Source organism: Lipophrys pholis (assembly GCF_963383615.2).
Source record: "Lipophrys pholis genome assembly, chromosome: 6".
Lineage (NCBI taxonomy): Eukaryota > Metazoa > Chordata > Actinopteri > Blenniiformes > Blenniidae > Lipophrys > Lipophrys pholis.
In genome coordinates, this window is record NC_137629.1 from 29,211,538 (window position 1) to 29,232,267 (window position 20,730).

Here is a 20,730-nt window from a genome sequence, read left to right on the forward strand (position 1 = left end):
TCAAATGTCTTTCAAATGCTATATATTTGGATTTTTGTATAGTAACTGAGTACATGGATCATCTCAGCATTTGCAATCTAGGAATTACTTAAGCGTATGGATGTATGTATGTTCACACAAGTAGTAGATGCAGGATTGGGTCTAAACTGTATAAGAGAAGGGGATGGGAATGATGAGGACTGACACAAATACATTAGAGAGTAAAAGGCCGGTACCAGGATCAATACATCAATTTTAATGGGATCTACAGATGTGACGTGTTTTTGGAATATTTAGTGAAAGGTTTTTGAAATAATAAAAAAACAGTACAAGACCAACAAATGTGAATTTTTGTTGTGGACTTAACTACTCATATGTCTTCTGATTTAAAAAAAATAAAAAATAAAAAAATCATTGGAGACATGTTTTTGATTAGAGTTTAGTTTGCTGCATTGTAAATGAAGTAACAACCAATACAACCGGAATTCTTCTTTAAATATTCTAATAATTTGCTCATTTGAGCCAAAGCTGCTGGTTGAAATGGATCAGTGTGCCTTAAACGTCTCGGGAGGATTTGAGCATGTGAAGAAACTTGGAAGGGGGTCCAGTTTCCTCTAAAAATAGCATCCATATGGATCTGGTAACCCTCAACCTGCAGGTCTTTTTCCTCTGCTGCTTGTGAGAGCCACAGACCTGCAGGACCAGGAGATGTGACATAACACCCGCAACAATCGGACTGGGATTGGACCTGGATTTTGTTGATATAAAGAACTGCAGATAAAATCCCCAAAACTGGATTAAGAGGCCAAGAAGAAAAGCAGACTTTTGACTCTGAACAGCTTCTTGTGACTTCAAAATAAAAGATGAGGTTTACCTTTTAGGCTCCATCTCCACAGTTTAAAGGTAAGACTTCTCTCATACATCACATGTATAAACATTAAGGTGAGACAGATTTATGCGCGCCAACTTTCTGTGCAGAAAAGTTTTAATCACTTACCAGAGCAGTCGGTTGTGATAGTCACTCCCCCACAGTGAAGACTTATCATGAATGGATACAGCTTGATTTTACAGTCGAAGACATTGTGTTATACATATCTTTAAAACAACTGTAAGCATTCTTTATTCCCTGCTGTTCACCAAGCACTTTCTTTCTTTCTTTCTTTCTTTCTTTCTTTCTTTCTTTCTTTCTTTCTTTCTTTCTTTCTTTCTTTCTTTCTTTCTTTCTTTCTATGAACGAAATTAATTCGTAGTGTGGTGATTTAGTTTTACGTAACAGTTGGTGGGAACAGTCTACACATGTTATGGGAATAACATTATGTAAATAGCAAAAGTGTTAATTAACCTCATGGTTTGTTTTTTTTATTGCTCTCATTTTATAATCTCTCGACTCGTAAAAAATGGATACTTGTGTGCTCAATGAACAATTAATAAAACACCGCGGTTAGATGGGAGGTTTGATGGGAAGAAAACGCGCAGCCTGGATGTGAATGGTCTGAAGAACAGCCCTGGCAAAAAGCGACCACTGAACGAGAGCAACAGCAAGATGGTGTGCGTCATGCAGCACGACCTCCTGCTTTAATTCCGCACCGCGTCGACAGGCACGGCGCGCACTGGCTGCGTTCGCGGATGGAGCGACTCGTTTCCATCACGGCTGTGTGATTCCGAGGTCAAAAAACAAGCGTCCACAGTGAGAATCGGCGCTGTGGCGGGTGGAGCGCTCTCACGTTGTGTATCCTGTTGATCCTGCCTGAGCGTTTAAAGAGGAGCACGGGAGGAGGAGAGAAGAGCCTCAGACAAGAAAAGCTGGTCGCAGGAGCTGCATTGGATGGCATTTCTCCCGGGGTTTGTCAGACAGGACGCTTCAATGTTTTGACTTGTGGTTTTTTTTCCTTTTGGTTTTTCTTGACTGGAGACCTCTGGAGGGGGAGAGAACTGCGCTACATTTGGCGGCTGCTTCTTTTAATTATAATTTTTTTTTAAATGCTCCGTTTTCTTTGTCACAGTAGAGTAGGTCGTGATTCTTTTTTGTATGCAACATAACAGGATTCACGGTGGGAGAGATTCCTTTCATCAATGTGCATTGATGTAGCAGAAAACGTGGAGGAGATAAGGTAGGTTCAAATCAGTGGAGCGGCTGAGATGTTGGTCTTCAATGAAAGTATATGGGGCTCTTTGTCGAAGCGCGCGCGTGTGTGTGTGTTTAGACGGCATCAGTAGTTGGATGTTCTCATTGATATCTAATTAATGGAAAGCTCGCAGACCGAGCAGCTCTCACGGTCCATTGTGTGGTTTTCTGGCGCCGCTGTGACGCTAAAAGCTGCTGATGTGTTGTGACAGGGAAACTGCAAATTTGATGAATATTTCCCTCCTCCGCTCACAGAACCCTTATCTCAGCACCTGGAACCTTTGGTGAGGATTTCATTGAGGACAATCGGAAATTAGGGGGATTTCCATTCTTATCTAAATCGGGAATTACACATCCAAACTGGGATCTATGAGTGGAAAAGTGGCGAAGCCTAAAGAAGACAAGGATGCTTCCAAGGGTAAGACACGACTCTTGCCTTGCACCCAGACTGCTTTATGCCCTAGAAATGACAGGTTTGAAGGCGAACACGCTCCCATTCATCTCCTGCATGGTGCTCCCTGTGAGGCTAGACTGGCAACAGCAGCAGCCACTGGATGGTGAACCAACCATTCTCCTCCCAGCACGCTGCATGTGGGGATTTCTGTGTGAGATCTAAAGCATTTGGTCCTGTAGGCCTACATGCTGCACGAATGTGTTGCTCTGAGATCACGTGCTTCATTTGCATGGACTTGGTGATCGTCCAAAATAAAAAATAAATAAAAATACGATCTGGTAAAGCGTCATTAACGCTGCAGACCTGTAGGTCTACAGGGTGACAGAATTGTTCTCAAACGTCACGTTTCACTTGAAAAGTATCATTTATAAGGTTGTAAAGATGACAGCGGTATCTCGTTGCGTCCCTGGCATCCTGTTGAAAGGTCCCTTTGTGTTTCTCGCTCGCACCGCATCCGCAGAGTCTTCATTCTCATCACATCTGTGCAGCCACGATGCGCGGAGCACTTCTCGGTCCCGCAGCCCGAGATTATGACACATGGCGTGAAAAACAAAAATTAAATTAAATTGGAAAAAAACCCCCCAAAAAACCGACTTTGCGCGAACAAAAAGCAAGTAAACTGCCTTATGCATTGCCATGGAGACAGAGCAGAGACAGGGCTGCAACACTGATCACTAACATCTACAATGGAGACGTGCGCGGCACTTTACGCACCGACACGCGCTACTGCACCTTTGTCTTTGTGATGCTTCTTCTATGAAAAATGGGGGGAAAAGGACAAGTTAGAAAATTAAATAAATGTCGAGAACAGAGAAGCACGTTGGTTACGTGCAGGGAATACAAATGTGTTTGTAAAGATAGAAAAGTATTAGAATTGCGTGTCCAGCAGCCTTCATACTGATGACCCCCCCCCCCCCCCCCAAAATTGCTTTTGTGTGAAAGGTGCTTCAATTAATTAATCTATTTGCTCTACTCAACAATTCCCCCTCGTCTAAAACCAGGCACTGCTCTATTGTCCTTCATTGTAAACATGGTATTTATTTACTAAAATGCATATTTCTGGTCACCAGCTAGTAAAATAACAAGCAGCTCTGACGCTATGGCAGCTTGCCTATTGCAGCATGGTTGTTTATTTACAGTATAGCTACAATTGGATCTCCCTGTTGTTGTGTCCCTGCTCTGTTTAAGGTGCTCACAACAAATCAATACACCTAACTGCTTTATTTTGGCAGCACTGCTGCAAGTGATGGTGTCATTTGTTGATGTGACTATAAGTGGTGCATACAGAAAGCTACTACAGATGCTGATACAGCACATCATCTGTGGCCAGAATGAAACGTATAAATAGAATTGTTAATGGACTACAGGCTATTGTACCTCATGGCTCAGGTTATATAATCTGTGCAAATTCATGCAAGTTATTGTTGAAGCACTGCCCACTCTCCTCTGTGACTAATTGGTTGATGTACAGTCAATACCTTCACTCAAAGAGACAAAAGAGATATTCATAAGATGTTTATCATAGTTTAATTGGGGTTGATCTTACCAGACACATCCACAGTTTACATTCAGTATAATGTATGCAGATATAGTTGCATGTATGCTTATATTTTAATATATTAACTTCTATCAGAAATGGAATCTGGTGCACACAGTCTTTTATTTTTTATTTTTAATGCATTCAATATACTTTAGTGTGCAGTGTCTGGCATCTACCTTTTAGAATCCAGACTACATGAAAAGGTGATAGAAATACTAAGCTGCTATGCTTTTCTGATGATGCAGCCAGCAAAAATATGCTCAAAAAGAACTGATTTCAAGATTAACCTCTGCAATAACGTCCCCTGTCTTCTCCCACTGGAAATCAATCACATGTGTGCACAGTTGATTCTTTTAAGCTTTACGGCAGCAGAAGCATCTACGAAATTTCTCGGAGGGAATCAAAAAAGGAAAAAATCTCCTGCTTAACTAAGTCGATTCAACAAAGCCTGTGCTATTTTTATAGATGTACTGCCAAAATTGAAAAACTGATATGGCAGGCTGGTGTTGCCTTCCAAATTTAGGGGAGGAAAAAAAAAAGTCTCTGCATGACTGTGTGGGTCACTTGGTGCCAGCTGTCCTCCATCAGAGAGTTGAATGGCACAAGCACAGGGAACTGCGCAGGGAAAATCACTACTGACCCTGCCAATGTTGGTAACCACCTGTCCCACGAATTATTTCAGGCAAACAGTCCATTAAGGCCGGAACCACCTACCATCTCCATAGCTTTTCTTTCTTTTTCTACAAGCTGTTGGTTTACAGAGGGATCTGGTGACTTCTACCCATCTCACACCATGAAAAACCAAGATGTTAAAAGGATGTGCAATCAGTGAAGCTTCTGAAAACCAAGTGAATGGTTTGGAAACATCAAAAATGTTGTTCTTCTAAAAGAATTTAATAAAATGTTGACATGGAGTTTAACAAGCAATTCCGCCTTGGTTAGAAAGGACCAATCTCAGTCTTGACTATAAGAATATAAACTGGATTAATGGAAAAGAAGCTTCATTATTTCCCTCCATTATAAATGACAATGAAGTAGGTAATGTGTTTTCTCTGTGGTGGTCCAAATTCTAATCATGCTAACAAAACATGCAATTTTAAAACCATGCAACCCAGTAATGTTATCACTTCTGTCATCCGGTAATATTATTCGGGACTCTGCTCTCTGTCAGGCTGATTTCCTAAGGGGAGGAGTGTATATATATATATATATATATCAGTTTCAGAGCTTCGGTATCAACAGTGAATCATGTGTGTTCGTATCCCCCAGTTCTTCTGAAGCAAAGTTGTGGAGACGGCGTGATTTGTCGAAGCGTGACGTACGAGCTCTCTCAGCGTTATAACTTTCACTGCCTGAAACCTCAGCAAGATAACTTTAGTGTATATGGATTAACACTTAAAGGGCTTACATTGGAAAGTAAACGTACTGTCTCTTTAATAGTTTTATGTAGTGTTTGTCAACAATGGTTTTCTTTTTGTTTCCTGTTTGGTGCTGTTGACTTAAAACAACAATCAGCTGGTCCAGTGTACGAAGTGTGACGTGAGAAATGTAATTTTCCAGATTATTATGATATATTTGTAAAGCACAGTATTTCTGGAATTTCCTCTAATCCCAATCAATCCCACACGAGTCACAATGACCTACAGTATGTATAGTACTACTTTTTAATCATACACCAGTTCATTGTCATCAGCTTTATCTTGCCGTGTTTTTTAGAAAATCAGGAAATGCAGAAACATCCAGATAATCTCACTTTCCCGTCAAAGGGCAAACAGTTCTGCATTACAGATGCATCAATATTACAACCGATCACTCAGCGATTTTACTACAGGTAAACAAACCTGCAGTTTATTTTGTCAACTTTATTTAAGTTATTCAGCTGCTCCATGTTATAAATGCTTTCTAGGTGTGAGTTTCCAACTGTGTCTACATTTCTTGTCACTCTCCTCAGACTTGGCATCACTGCGGCTCATTGATAGACTTCCCTCCTGGGCTGCAGGTGTCAGCAAGTGGATTCATGTCAGCCTCAAACTGCAGGCCCGAGTGTGGCAGAAGGCACAAGTCTTGCATATTTGCAGGCAGATTAATTCAACACAAGGCCTGCCACCAACCGAAGTGAATCAATAGATATCCTGAGAGGAGTTTAGTTCTGCTTCATTAATCACAATGCCGGCAGCTCTATCTCCCACAACACTGACACCTGCTCTAATCTCATCAGCAATACAACCTACCCTCTACAATGTCATCAAGATATTTCAATCGAATCACCCGGCTCGTCGAGAAACTTCTCCAAAGAGCATGTGGTCAAGAAATTAGATGGTATAGTAGTTTAACAGGAGAGACTTGATTTTAAATATACCTCATGCATGCACAGGCGAGCCGCAGCAACGTGCTCATTTCGTAGTGCAAAAGCTTTTCATGTGGAGGTCTTGAAATTCTAATCCCCAAGTTTGGAAAACTGCTCCAGATGAATCTTGAATCCAGTAAACCGACAGGATTTTCTGCTATTTCACAGGGTCAGCTCAAAATCATTTTACTCCAATGTTACAAATACAAAATTCATTTTTTCTTAGCTTCTCCTTCTCTCAAGTACATATATTTTAGGAACAGTACAAATCACAATTCGAATGAGCAACTCAACTAGTTAGAGTTGCTGTGCTGAAGGATGACGTTAACTCGTGACGGTTTGATCATTCCACCACAGGTTGTCGGTACACTTCCTGTCTGTTGCAATGACACGCTGAGGTGGGGGAAGAGACATTGTCTTGATAATACTTGTGGTGTCAGGATAGCAAAGTTGTTCTTCGTCAGATGTCTTTACGGTTCCGACGCAGATCCGGCTACACGGCCTGCAGGAAACGGGCTCACCTCCGGTCACAGGGTCTGATGACACTCGCATCTCTTGAGTGGCATCGGTGGCCTGCCACTCTCCATTGCAAACTTGTCTGTTGATTGCTGTTTGACAACATTGAGAGCCTGTCTCTTCAATTTCTCTGTCAGCGTGGCCTTCTTGAGTGACCCGGGCGTGCCCTGTGGTCAGTGCACACTCTTCTGATTGGTGTGTTTTTGTAAATTGACAACATTTCTCCTTCGCAAAACTGTTTTTTAAAGATTTTGTCATCCTCTTAATTTCTCCATGTTGAAATGGAGTCACATTGCTCACTACAGCCATAACGGTTCTCCGCTTTAAGTCTTTAAATACCTGACTCTGTGTGCATTAGTCAGCGAGCTGCTGGTAATCCACAGAGCTGCATGTCTTCTGAAGGGAGCTGCTTTGTGAACTGCTCCCTCAGTTTCAGTTAGAGCATGCCTCTTCTGGTTGTAAATATGCAGGGCCATTGCATGTCAGTGGCATTCCTGCATAACTTCTTTCCCACTTTCAGATTTGGGGTCTTTCCATTTATATGTGTTAATCTTGCCACATTTCTAACAGCCTTTTCTTGACAGACATTAATGTTGTCATGTCATTTGCCTTTCTCTCTAGTGTCAGTCAGAGAGACTAAAGGATTTTAATCCTTCTTTAATCAAAATGTAAGTTTAAACATCAGCGTCTGCTGAAGGTTGAAGCGTAACAATATGAATGCATAATAGAAGGATCAGTTATTGTAATCTCACAAAACAAAGGATTTTGTATTTTTGTGAGTATTTGCAATATTTTAACAGTGAACAGCAAAAGGCAGGAGTAATTTACTTTGACATTCACAGAGTTCAGAAATCATTCAAAAACACGAATAAAAGTTAAGCACCCAAATGTACGTTAAAGGGGCTGAATGCTGATGACTACATCTTCTCTCTCTCTGGCCTGCATCTGCTATGTCATTGATCCACTGATTCTGGAAAACAATTCCTGCTCCAAATTAATTCATCAAAATAAAGCCGTAGATCACAACGATGAGGTGTGAGATTTTCTGCTACCTGCAGCTTTTTTTTTACTTTCAGAAATGCACTCTATACAGTAGTTAATCTCATCTAGACTTAATCTCCCATAATTGTGGATACGTGAGTCAAACAAATGAGCAGACAACAACTAATGGTGTCCCTCAATGAGGCCAGAACGATGACATATTCAGAAATGAAGCAGCTGCATACTAAAAACTATGTCATGTAAGGCTTTGAATTGACGTCAGCTCTATGGGACCTACTAACCCTCCCTTGTAGCTGCTAACGTCAAAGTTGAGGTTGACAGTCTTCTTGTTGGCTCTGGGGCTTAATGGGAAAGGAAATGAAGAACATGACCATTTTCTTAAAGGGTTATTATCTGTGAAATCGGATATGGATGACATCAGCAGGTCTGAAAATAGTGCTCTGTTATTTTTTTTTCCTCCCTTAGGATTCTGAGTGACAGAGAGAAATAGAAAGAGAACATTTTCATGGAGTTTTCTTTTTGGATTTTTATAATTGTACGGAGAAAGTAACAAGTGGCAAATACAATCAATTCCTCCTCACATAATGCTCTTGCCAGGCATGTAACAACGCAGCTCTGAGTGTTAATGGACTCATCGCAGATCAAATGCTGTTAGCCGGTGTGAGATGAAGGAACGAGCTCATCTGTTCAACTGAGCATGTGGCGACGTTGACTCATCTGGCCGAAAGATCACTTTCAGATTGTCGGTGCTGCACGCAGCTCCGTGCGAGCTGCACATCGCACGTGTCTCCTTCATTTATCTCCAGGCATGAGGTCCCACAGAAGGTCTGCAAACTTCATGTGGATTAATTTGCAAGGGCATGCTAAGCTGTATTTGTAGTTACTATAGTAACCGGGAAGCTAATTTTATCATGTTTGATTTGGATAATCGTCCGGTGTGTTTGCAGATACATAAAGGGGATACCCAGAAGGTTTTTCTTTCTTTCTTTTGTTTCCATGGACGGTTGTATTCTGAAAGCCACTACAGAAGAGCATTTCATAAAACTGTGCAGCGCTATCTGAAGGTTGCCAGGTCAAAAGGAGGTCACAAAAGCAATTACAGTATCTGAAGGTTACCGAGGAGGCCACGGGTTGCCATCATCATCCAAGACTGCTCGCAAAGAGCCCAGCAGAGCTTGGGACAGCACTGTGAAAATCATAGAAGGCAGAAGATTGAAGTGAGCGGCTTTTTACGGTTAGAGCAACACCAGTGAAATATTTCTGCCAAGGTCTCAAACTCGTGTAGTGCTCAAAGGTTTTATGGCCTGCCCCGATTCTATATTTTAAATCATGCGCAGGATTAATAGTTGCTCTGGACATGAACTAATTAAAGTTGGTGAAAATTATAAAGGGGATTAAGACGAGGTAAGAAAGGGAGGAGATAAGGCTGGACCAGGGGTAATAAACAGGATCTACAGTCTGGAACAGAGCAGAGGCCTGGGAGACGGCGTCTTGACTGGCCAGCGGGCCTTCGTAGTGCTGATGGGGGAGGGAAAAATGATTGCCTCAGGTTTGAGTGGAATGCAGATTAGAGGTCGACGGTCTCTTAACTCTGGACAAGGTTGCAGTAGTAGGAATTCATGAGGAAGACCGTGGAGCTACGGGCCACCATCTCTCTCTGCAAACGTGCAGGGAATGGTGAACAGGGTTCCCTGCTTTTTTGGTCTCCTCCAATACTACAGCTGATTTCACAAGCAAGTTGCAGGGAGGGCCACACTTCAGCTTGCATCAGTGTTTCACCTCAGCGGGACTCTGGAGCTACCAGAAGAAACATCAGCTTAGAAAGCAGGAGGGAAATCCTGAACTGACCTGATGTACTGGCAGACGGGGGGGGGGGGGGGGGGGGGGGAGATAAAGGGATTTTAAAAGGCTGAAAATGGCTTTATGCAACCTAATCCACAGTTTATCATCACCTATGGATCTCGGTGATCTATGCAAAATGTGAAAAAATATAGTCCAACTGTGCTTCTTTCGGGTCCTGTAAAGTGTTCTTTAGTGCACAGCACTGCGTGTGAGTGAAGCATGTGTCAGCATGAACATAACAACAGCCAGCAGTTTCACTTAATGACATTCGCACTGACAGGAAAGAGGGAGTAGAGCAGGTCCAGGTTTAAAAGTGTAGTCATTTTAAATTCATCACTGTGACATGGTGCACAGAGTCTGCTATTTGTCAGAAATTATAGTATCATAAAGCAAGATACTGTCTCCTCATTGACCAGTCATCTTTTACAATAGAGACACACATAGATTAGAGCGACATTAAAGACATACTTTCATGCCTTCAGGGTACAATAAAGTGGCTTACTTTCATCTCCTGTGGATTAATTCTAACCCCAAATTCTGACCTCAAATCTAACTCATACTTTCCTGGCCCAGACCTGAGTAACTAAATATCGTGGTTAAATGCTAAATGTCTCTTTTTGTGGCTTAGAAATCCTCGGTTTTACGTTGTACAGTGAGACGGGTTCATACATGGCCATTGTGACCACCGCAAAACTATTTTATTTTCTGACATCGTCAGAAACTTTCATGACCGCCATCTCATGCTAAAGCTGCTAACAACCAATTCAAATGCAGCAGAAACCAATGTGACGATCATCGCTATGCCGACAATAGTTTTCAGATCCCCAAAGAGGTTAAGTGGTCGAGCGTGTCCACAATCTCCCTCTGTTTCCAAACCAAACTGTTTTCCCTTCATAAATCCCACTGGAACAATGGCGAGATTCCTGATTCGCTTCATTTCTTTCCCTCCAGTGGAGAGTGATAACTTGCATCTAACGCTATTGCGCAGAGTTTATGAAGTATACCACCTTACAATTTAAGAATTTGTGTAATAGTTACATGATTTATGCCTCCATATGGGAGTAAAGGAAAAACAACCAATAAAATGTAGGTATTGTCAATGTGAAAAAACATTAGCGGCAAAACACAGAGAACTCTTAACGCCTGCTATTTCACGGCTATTAGTATGTTTCACTGTTGTAATACTACATAATTTTGAGAAATCCAGGTCTTTACAAATGTAAATAAATCTCTGTTTTGATCAGATGTTTAGAATTTGCAGGAATTCACAACAAGAAATTACTTAAGTGAAATTTTGACTGCAGCGATTCCTCTGATTCCTTTTGGCCACATGGTGGCGCAGTGGTTAGCGCTCTCGCCTCACTGCAAGAAGGTCATGGGTTCAAATACAGCCCTTGGCTTTTCTGTGTGGAGTTTGCATGTTCTCCCCGTGCTATGTGCCAAGGGTCAATTGGGTGAAGAAATTTAATAAAGTACAATTCTTCTCATTCTAAAACATTTAATGGTATTCTGTAAAACCACACATTGCTTTGTTATGGCCGATGAGTTTTGTTGTCAAGAGCACATAGTCTCTGTATTCAGCTTGAAGCGGAGGAGCAAGCAATTTCAGTTGCTGCTCATTAATTAAGGTCTAGACTGACTCCCCGAACACCTCAAAGCTGCAGTGTACTCCGGAGGATAATACTATTGACTGCATTGATCTCCGGGTCACTCTCTCAAAATAGCTGTTACAGTATAATAGAGATATAAACACATTCCCTGGAGGGCCAGCTGAGCTTCCAGGTGTCTTGACTGATGGAGAATAGAGGTCAACACTAACTAAATATTAGCGCAGGCCAAATTAGTAATGAAGATGGATCTAATCTGTGGCAGTCGGCTGAAAAGCTCCAATTGCTACTGGACAGACACTGAGAAGGAGACAAAAGCAATAATTGTGCTTAATTTAAAGTCAGCGATATGGGCTGTATGGATTCATGTATTTGGGTCATGTTTAATGTCAGGAATGACCAAGACACTAAGTATTTGTTTCCCTTGAGCCGGAACATGAAAGATGATATGTAGTGGAAAGCCATTAGTCCCAGTCCTCAGAGGAAGCACATTCATTCAGCTTTGATGAGGACAGGGGATGGATGAGTGATACATTCCGAAAAAAAAAAATTTTCAATAGAGAGAAGAAAAATGACGATAAGGTGCTCGTAATAGTACACGTCAAAACTCTCAATTTAATCACGGTGGCGTGCTATTGCGTTTTAAACGGAGTATGATATTAGCGCACTCACTGTGTGAAGAAGATGAGGCAAGTGTTAAATGCAAGCGGGCCTTCTGTTTCAAAGATGTGAGAAAAGAATGGAGAAGAAAGACATTGTTAAGACGACTGCTAAATATAGCAACGATCCTTCACTGGTCCCTGAAGCCAATTTTACACAGTCTGGAGCAGTGAGCATCACGGCTGCGCCTTCCTCCTTCTCATCAGGGAGACATCATTTACATAATGAGACGCTGCCACGGCAACAAAGCCCTCAATAAGCATGGGAGTCGTCAGTCATGGGTGGTGGATACCAAGGTGCCTTCCTGACGTGCACTCTTGTGAATGCAGCGCTGCAAAATGCTGTCACACGTGTTCACACAAACGTATGCTCTGAGCCACGGCGGGAACTCACATGGAGAGAAGCGCTTGTTAAGAAAATTAAGGACGGGAAGGAAACGATAAATGAGCGATACAGGTACTTTCGTTTTAATTTAGTTCACTTGAGTAATTTTTGTCCCAGCCACTTGAAATCTGTTTGATAACTATATAAAAGGAAATGTTGGACTTTTGTTTCGCTCTACCACGACCAATAGGAGTATTATGATAATGCCATTGAATAACATTCTGTATGAGAGTGGGGACCCAATGATATCATTCTGCACTAAGAGGGGAAAATATTTAAAGAATACTAATCTAAAGTCAGTTGTATGTCATGTTTAATGCAAAACCTACTTTTGATGAATATTTTCATCCTTTCGAAACACGACTTCACACTAATCTAAAATTTGATGAGAGAGAAAATGATCACCGTTCACTGCAGAACAAGATGTGTTCCCAGTGCATTAATGAGTCTGCTGGTTTCATTGTCCAAAAACATGCTGGTTAATTGATGAATCAAAACATACCCCTATGTGTGAATGTGACTGTGATTGTTAGCTGGCGTTTCAGTCTCAGGTTAGATAAAACAGTAATGAAATATAGATCAACAAGAGCAACAGAGACCCCAAAATTACACATTCACTGAAGCAGGCTGCCAAAAGGACACCTTTAACTTTAACACTGACCAAATTATAAACATATATTAATAAAACACTATCAGACAATACAAGTAAAATACACTCACTATTGGAGAACTCCTGACTTCATGCCCCCACTGGTTTACACTCTAACTGTTAAAAGGTTCAAGCACAAATCTGATCAATGAATATTCTAATGGATTTGTTTTAGTCAAACATAAATCCATATGAGTCTGTAACTAATGGACCCTGGGTCCTAATACTGTTATTTAAAATTGGTTTGAAAACCTTAACAGCATCAACATGCACTATATAAAGAGCTTAGCCTAAATGATTTGGCTCAAATCAATACTCAAGTGGTCTGACCCTTTTCACAAACCAGACAGACATAGAATGACCTTAAAATTCACAACTTTGTGCACAAATTATTGTTATATTAACCTCTAATACCCTTAATGATCAGAATCAACAGTTAGGGCACCTACATTCTGACCTGTGTAGAGTTTGCATGTTCACACTGTTTTCTGGCTTCCTCCCATAAAACAAAGACGTGTTGGATTCAACACTTTGTTCAAATGCTAAAGTTTCCTTGGTGAAGATACCGAACCCCAAAGTTCTTCCCAGTGTTGTGTGAGTCGCTTGCATTGTGGCTGCCACCATGAGAAGATGGTTGTTTTCATATGTGGATAATGTAAAGCACGTGGAGACTGCTCCATCGCTTCATTGCACTGTACAAGTCCATAAAGTCAAACTTTTGCTTATTTCACACAAACACTTGTTAGAGACTTTTTTGTGCTTGTACCATCGTGTCTGTCGGTGTCTCGGATTTTGCTGCAGGCCGGAGTGACGGATAATTTATAACATCACAGGCGCTATCAGTCATGAGAAGCACAATTGACGGGGGATCATACATTTTTATGCTGACACTTGGTAAACTTAACATCATGGAGCTCCTCGTTAGTTCTTCATCGGCTGCATCATTAATCTTTATCTTTGCTGTCAGCGGAGTAGCCTTCAATAAATGGAAACATTAGCCAATTATGACCGCTGCGTGAACCTCGGTTATTTATAGCACATTGAAATCAGTATCGTCTCCAACATCCAGCAGAGGTGCTCGTGGTTGGTTAAGGATCCACGTGGTGTCTGATACAAAGCAGAGATAAATAAAAGAATATCTACCTAAACGGCTTTGCACAAGCCGTGTCTGGACTTTAGCAGGATTTTGCAGTAAAGATTTACTGCAGGAACTCTACAAATCTTATTATGGCCAGAAGAACTTTAGCTTAAGAGAAGTGTGAATCACTTTCCTACCTGACAAACTTTTTGTTTTGTCAGATGTCAACAGAGATTCTCTGTAGTGAATGATCACATCATATCCAGTGTAATTAGAGGAGACAAGTCTCTGCCTACACTGCTGCACAGAGACGGGAAGATAAAGACATGAGGAGTTAAGCAAAGGAACAAAACAAAAAAAATGAGAGAGAGGGAGAGAGATGGCAGCCAGTGATCTAACAGTCATCCATAACAACTGAACAGGCCACCATAAAGAAGATGAACAGTGTGCCGTAGGCGAGATGAAAAGGTTACATGATATAACGCCAAAATGCTTCAGCTTTGCTTAAAGGTTACCGCGGAAAATTAGGACAGAGACTATAGTAAATTGCTTCAATTCCTCCGCTCGCTCTGGGTCCTTGATAAATATCTACTAATGTATTAATAGCTGTATAATTTCTGATTCCACTTTAATATTATTGCTCTGCTTGGAAACAGATCCGACTCATCTCGTAAGAGTCGATGGGTTTTCCAGGTCTAAATTAAGTACTGCTCAGCTCTAGGTAGTTGTGTAGCCAGTCCTTGTTGCTGACCTTTAAGTCAAGTCTCTTTGTTGTGCTATTGTAACCAAGTGGTCAGTTATTCTCCAAAGATGTATGAAAACTGACATTCCATTTTAAAAAATGTTATATGGTACTATTTAGAGTTCAAATACGTTTGTATCACAGCAGCTTTCAAAGTGCGTCTGGCTGAGAAGGAAATTTACTCAACCACCCATGTCTGTTATGACTCCTGTTTTCACATCGTCGTCTCTATATAACGGTCTTTATGTGTGCGTGCGTTAGTGTGTGTGTGTGTCTTTTCTGTCTAACCCGGCAGTTTTACCTCTGGATTTGCAGGGCTTTCTCTGTTTGACTATGCTGTGTAGATTTGGTATTTGCTTAAAAGAGCAGATTTGATTTTTCCTCCCTTTTGTTGTCTGTCATGTGGTCTTCTGTGTGCTGAGCATGTATGGATGTGTACGTGTATTTTGGATTAGTGTGTCAATGTGCCTCTGTCATGTGAGGTTGGAAACATGTCTAATTTAACATACAAATAGACTAGATAATAGCTTGGCAAATCAATAATATATTATTAGTCAGGTGTAGATCTGAAGTTCATCTGTCAACACAAGACATACCCGTGCACACATATGAATTATGGATTGTTGGACTTCCCCTCTTTAAAATTTCTTCCATCTTCCTCACCGAGTGCAAAAAGATACATTTGAATTAGCGACTCTAAGATTGCCATGAGTGTGTGTGTGTGAATTTGCCCTGTGATGGGCTGCCGACTTGTATAGAATAGCCAGCGTTTGCTCGTAGCCAGCTGGGTTTAGCCCCTGCCTCAAGCCTTAGGCGACCCCGCTTTGGAAAAAGCAGTTTAGAAGATGGATGGAGCAACAACTAAAGGGATTTACCTTTTTTTTTTTTGCTTTGTTATTGTCATGACACACATTTACAGTGAATGCGAATAATTTCGAGAACACGGATACCTGGAGACACTCGGGTATTGCCACATAATTGTAGTATGTCTTTCGGGTCATGTCAGTGGGGAGAACAAATGTTTCCTGTAAAGGCTAAATGTTTGAATGGTTTCTTTATGCTGAATACTTTGATAAATAACCTCTCAAACAATTCAAATCTGTAAATGTTGGTATTACTGTAGGCCCTTGCTGCTGCCACAGTTTTATCTTTGATAGGAGTGATTGGTGGTTGTTGTTGTTGTGTATGTGCATGTGTGCGTGCGTGCTCACAAACTGTATTTGGACCCCGTGGGCACTTTTGGTAGGCTGAACAGAATGTGTTGTTAACACTGTGTGGAGGCAGTCCTCACACGTTCTCTAAAATCAGTCATCACACCCATTAAAAAAAACAAAAACACAACAACAACACAGTTTTATGGCTCCGTAGCTGTGAGACACAAGACGCAAATAAAGAGAAAATATTAGTTTGTCTGTCAGGTCAGTGAACTTTATTGTTTTCTTGGATGAAAAAAAAACACCACAGTCAGTTGGACGTCTTTCTTGTTCTGTGGGGCACAATTTTATCATCTAAATATATCCTGATGATGCAAAAGAAAAAAATGATTTCTTGCACATGAAAACAAAGCAACTGTTTAAAATGTTTCGGTTCATTCTCTGTTTTAACGGGTTGCAAGGAGTAATAGATTTCCTATTAGGAAAATATGTGGACAGCATTCTCCACTAATGTACAACGTGTGTGTCCAGTTCGATAAATGATTGTGTAGCATGTGTGTTTGTGTGGGAGGACGAGTGCTCAGCACACCACATTGCACAGCTCAGAGGGACAGATGGCTGCTCAGTATCGTTGCAAGTTTCTCTACCGGTTTCTTCTCCCTGGCTCTGGGTCTCCATCCTGTCCTGGCCGTGGCATCATAATAAAACCCAACAACATACAGTCCAAACACGCAGGCACACGCACACACTCACACACACTCGCACAGACACACACACACACACACACACACACACACACACACACACACACACACACACACACACATGCACAGTTGGAAGTATCTGGGTTCCTTTTACCCTGCAGGGTAATCAAGCTGCCGACTCCGCGATAACCACTAACCCCGCTGCAGAAAGTGACCTGACCCACGCTGCAGCCAAAGCTACATGCTAATCGCTGCGACAGGCAACTGGCTCAGCTGTTTTTTTTTGTTTTTTTTTAATTAAACTAAATGGCATTGCTGTACCTTTATAAACCTGAATGTCAAACATCCATATCAAACATTGTTCCTGCTGGCATTGAGTGAATGGGATCTTTTTTCAATTTAAGTAAGCTGAGAACTTCTATATGTGCGTTTAGATGAGATGATCATGGAAATGTTCATATACTTCACTACCAGTTATCATTATTATCATGTCTTTCAGCCTTTGAATCTGTGTCATTTGTGAGGTCTTTCATCTCTGCAGGATCTTTTAGTTCCTCCAAATACATTCATAACAGCATATTTTTATGGGGCGACAAATGTTTTGTCTGTTGCATCTTTACCGTCCATCCATTCATCTTCTATATCCCTGCACCCAACGTAGGATCACAAATTGCTGCAGCTGTCAATGGATGGTAATTGGGTACACACTGGAAACGTTTGCAGTGATTAACTCACATTGAGAAAACCTGTGCATGCACAGGAAGAACATGCTTACTTCACGTCGAAAGGCCTCTAACCTGACTGTTCTTGCCAAAAGGAACGAGTGCTAACCACTACACTTCTGTTTAAATCTCTTAACTGCGTCATGCGACAACTCGACATCTAAAATTTCTATCTGAAGTTGCTACCCTCACACAAACTCAGCCAACTCAACTGCACGTTGGAATCCATCCCATGATTGTGTAATTAGCCACCACCTTAATAATGAGGCACTAATTACCAGCAGATTGGGAGTCCAAATTGAATGAAAGAAGCAGTACACATTTACACTGTGCGACTCTGGCCCTGGTGATCCACAATTAAGAGTGTAAAGACAGCGGCGTGATGTGAAAAGGTATATAGAGTAAGGCTCCCTCATTCACAAGACAAAGCAAATTATTGCTGGTGGACACATTTACAAAAGGGCCTGGAGATATCTCTGTGCACCTGCCAGAAGTTATTAAAAACCCATGAATATTATGTTTATAATGATATAAACACTTGTTGAAATCACATTTAGGAGAGCCAACAGTACGGTGTGAGAACACAATAATTGGGGCCTTCTATTTGAAACGGAAATCAAAACTTATCCCAGACATAATTACAGTGCTGGTGATGTTATGTTTCTCACCCGCTTTTCCAAACTATTTTGAGCTGAACCTATTAAAGCTTTGCCGCCACTAATTAAGTTGTTTGTCTTCGCAAAGTGATCTCCGCCTGCCCACTGCTGCTTACTAATGAGTGGTTGTGTCACGGCACCCTGCCTATTGACTGAAGGAGAGATGAAAGCAGAAAAATAGAGGAGAAATGACCCGATGGTGGCAGATTTTCCAACAAACAATACCAAAGCTGTCGCACAAGATGCAGAATCGTGCAAGTTGGGACTTGTTAACAGGGAATGTGTGTGGGTGCTCTGAAGGCTCCTGCTGACGTTATAGCCAGGATTTCATTGAATTCGTAATCAATGGGATTTAAGGAGAACTTGAGCTGCTACTTATTGGCTCACAAATGAAATCTTTACACTTGTATTATAAAAAAAATTAAAAATACATAGATTGATTTTTATGGTAAATTCTGGGGAAAAAAATCTGAATTTCAAAAAGGTTTTTATTTTTCTTCTACATCTCAGTTTAACATTTTCATCCTGTCAAGATCTCAAGGAATCAGTGATCTTCACATGTGTCTTTATTTTTGTGAAAAGTAACGATAAAGACACTGAAGACAGGACGACAGGCGAGGATGTCTTGTATAAATGATTTTGAGGTTTGGACTTGAAACCATTGAGTTGTGGATATCTTGCCTTTATCTTTCTAATGTATAAATATAGTCTTTTTGCAATGGTCAGTGCTGGTCCTACGAAAGGTTTTAAATGATGAGGCAGATGTAATGTTGATGTATTACCTCGTAGTGCAATAGAGTATCGCTGAGAGTCTGTTCAACCAAAGGTTCTAGTGTGTTGGAAAGAAATACCAACAGCTGTGGGGTTGGAAATACAGTTTTTGGTTGAAATCTTCTTTAAAAACTTCTAGTTGCAGACTAGACAAGAATGTCAATGGGCAAGTCCAATCCTGTATACTGCAAGTGTAGTTAAAGCCACATCTATTCATCCAGAAAACAAACTACATACAGTATATTTTCAAGGACTTTGAACATTCAAGCGGTTACGTACCGCATTTGTCAGTCCTTACTAATAATATTTGGCTTGTTTACTTTACTGCTCGCAATTGTTGTGTCCAATAGAAGAGGATGATAAAACTGACAAGGAGTGGGAGGAATCGCAGAGAGAAGTATGAGGCTGTCAGTCAACAGGCGTCTTTATCCCGGCCGTGCGCAGTTGTTGCTTTGGATCTGAGTCAGAAACATAAAGCATTGCAAAGTGAAGCACTGGGTTTTATTTTGAAGGATCAGAGTTTGAACCATTACTTCAGACTGTGTAAAAACAAACCTTCAGAGTGTTATGAGAGCTAGTATTGACCTAATGGCTTTCCCATCTGCTGTGTCCGGGCAGCGTGAGGCTGTTGAGGGGCCCCGTGCTACTGCATGTCATCCAATACACAACATGGAGCTGGAGCAGTCAGGTAATTTTTAGCCTATTCTGAAGCCGTTTCAGGAAACAAAGTGCGAGTGCTTGCCTATCTGAGTTTGTTATAATATGAGGATACTCTGTGGGTATCTCCATATGTACAAGTGAGGATGTAAAGGTGCATTTGCATGCAGATACATGCGTGTGCTGTACCGTGAATATTCGCGCTTCTTGCACGCATGAAGTCACAATGTGTGCTTGTATGCAGAATAATCCAAGCAATCTTATCCGTGTCCTCCCATTGTTTTTTGCAGTGACTTCTACAAATGCAGTCAGAACAACACAGCACAGCAGGATATGTATAATTTTACGTATTATTTCGAAGAATCATAGATCTCAAATATTTCAGTTAATAAAACAAACAATCTGATAATAAACCGATGTATATGTGTGTCAGAAAACAGTCCTTTAACTGCTTTCCTGTTGCGAACTGTGTGACCGCTAGTGTTCGTATGTGGAGGGTTTGCACGTCAGAGGCTTGTTCATGTGGCCTTGCAGGGTTACTTCATGTGACTCCGCTGGCTGGAGGCTTTCTCTTTCAGCCTTCTCCTCTCACTTCTCACTGTCTTTCCCTCGTTGAAGCGTGCTGCGCTGCAGGATGCTGTCCGAGCCAGCAGCAGTCTGAACGCTGATGGATGTCTGCACAGATAATCTGTGACTGATCTTGCTCGTCTTATCCGTCTACTTTAACCCTTTCGCCTGTCAGACAACTTATTGAGGCTTAAAGTTATTCACACCACAACAAGTTATCCTACATCACAATACTTTTGTACATTGTTTTATAGTAAAAAAATACTCTTAACCTCTCCAAGATTCTCCAGTAGTATGACCACTTTCTTAATCCCCTAAAAACTTCCCAAAAGACTTTTTGTCCTCACCTCTCCCCACACCACTTACTGTTCCCTCTAAACTACTTCTAGCAGCACATTAGTCCTCCCGTTTTAAGAAAGGGTTTAAATCTTTCTGCCTGTCTACTTTCCCTTCTCTCATTTCCACTCCAACTTACTCTCCTAACACCAGACTCGGTATAGCACGCCACTTAACTCTTCCTCCTCTTCCTCTCTCAGCAATACTTAGATTTCAAGTTGTCAAAATTTATGTCACT

At 41.2% G+C, this 20,730-nt stretch overlaps 1 protein-coding gene across 4 annotated transcripts in view; it reads left to right on the plus strand.

The window, feature by feature from the left end:
- Positions 1-635: 635 nt before the first annotated feature.
- Positions 636-20,730, plus strand: part of fgf13a (fibroblast growth factor 13a) — a 95,063-nt gene continuing 74,968 nt past the window's right edge. The window contains exons 1-3 of one of the 4 annotated variants that reach the window (XM_080465186.1): positions 1,501-1,821; positions 2,023-2,090; positions 2,360-2,522. In XM_080465186.1, the coding sequence (XP_080321312.1) occupies positions 2,474-2,522 (49 nt within the window). In that variant the 5' untranslated portion in view covers positions 1,501-1,821; positions 2,023-2,090; positions 2,360-2,473. Of the gene's footprint in view, positions 883-1,500; positions 2,091-2,359; positions 2,523-20,730 lie in introns of those variants that run through there. The other 3 variants (XM_080465187.1, XM_080465185.1, XM_080465189.1) reach the window with 3 other exon arrangements.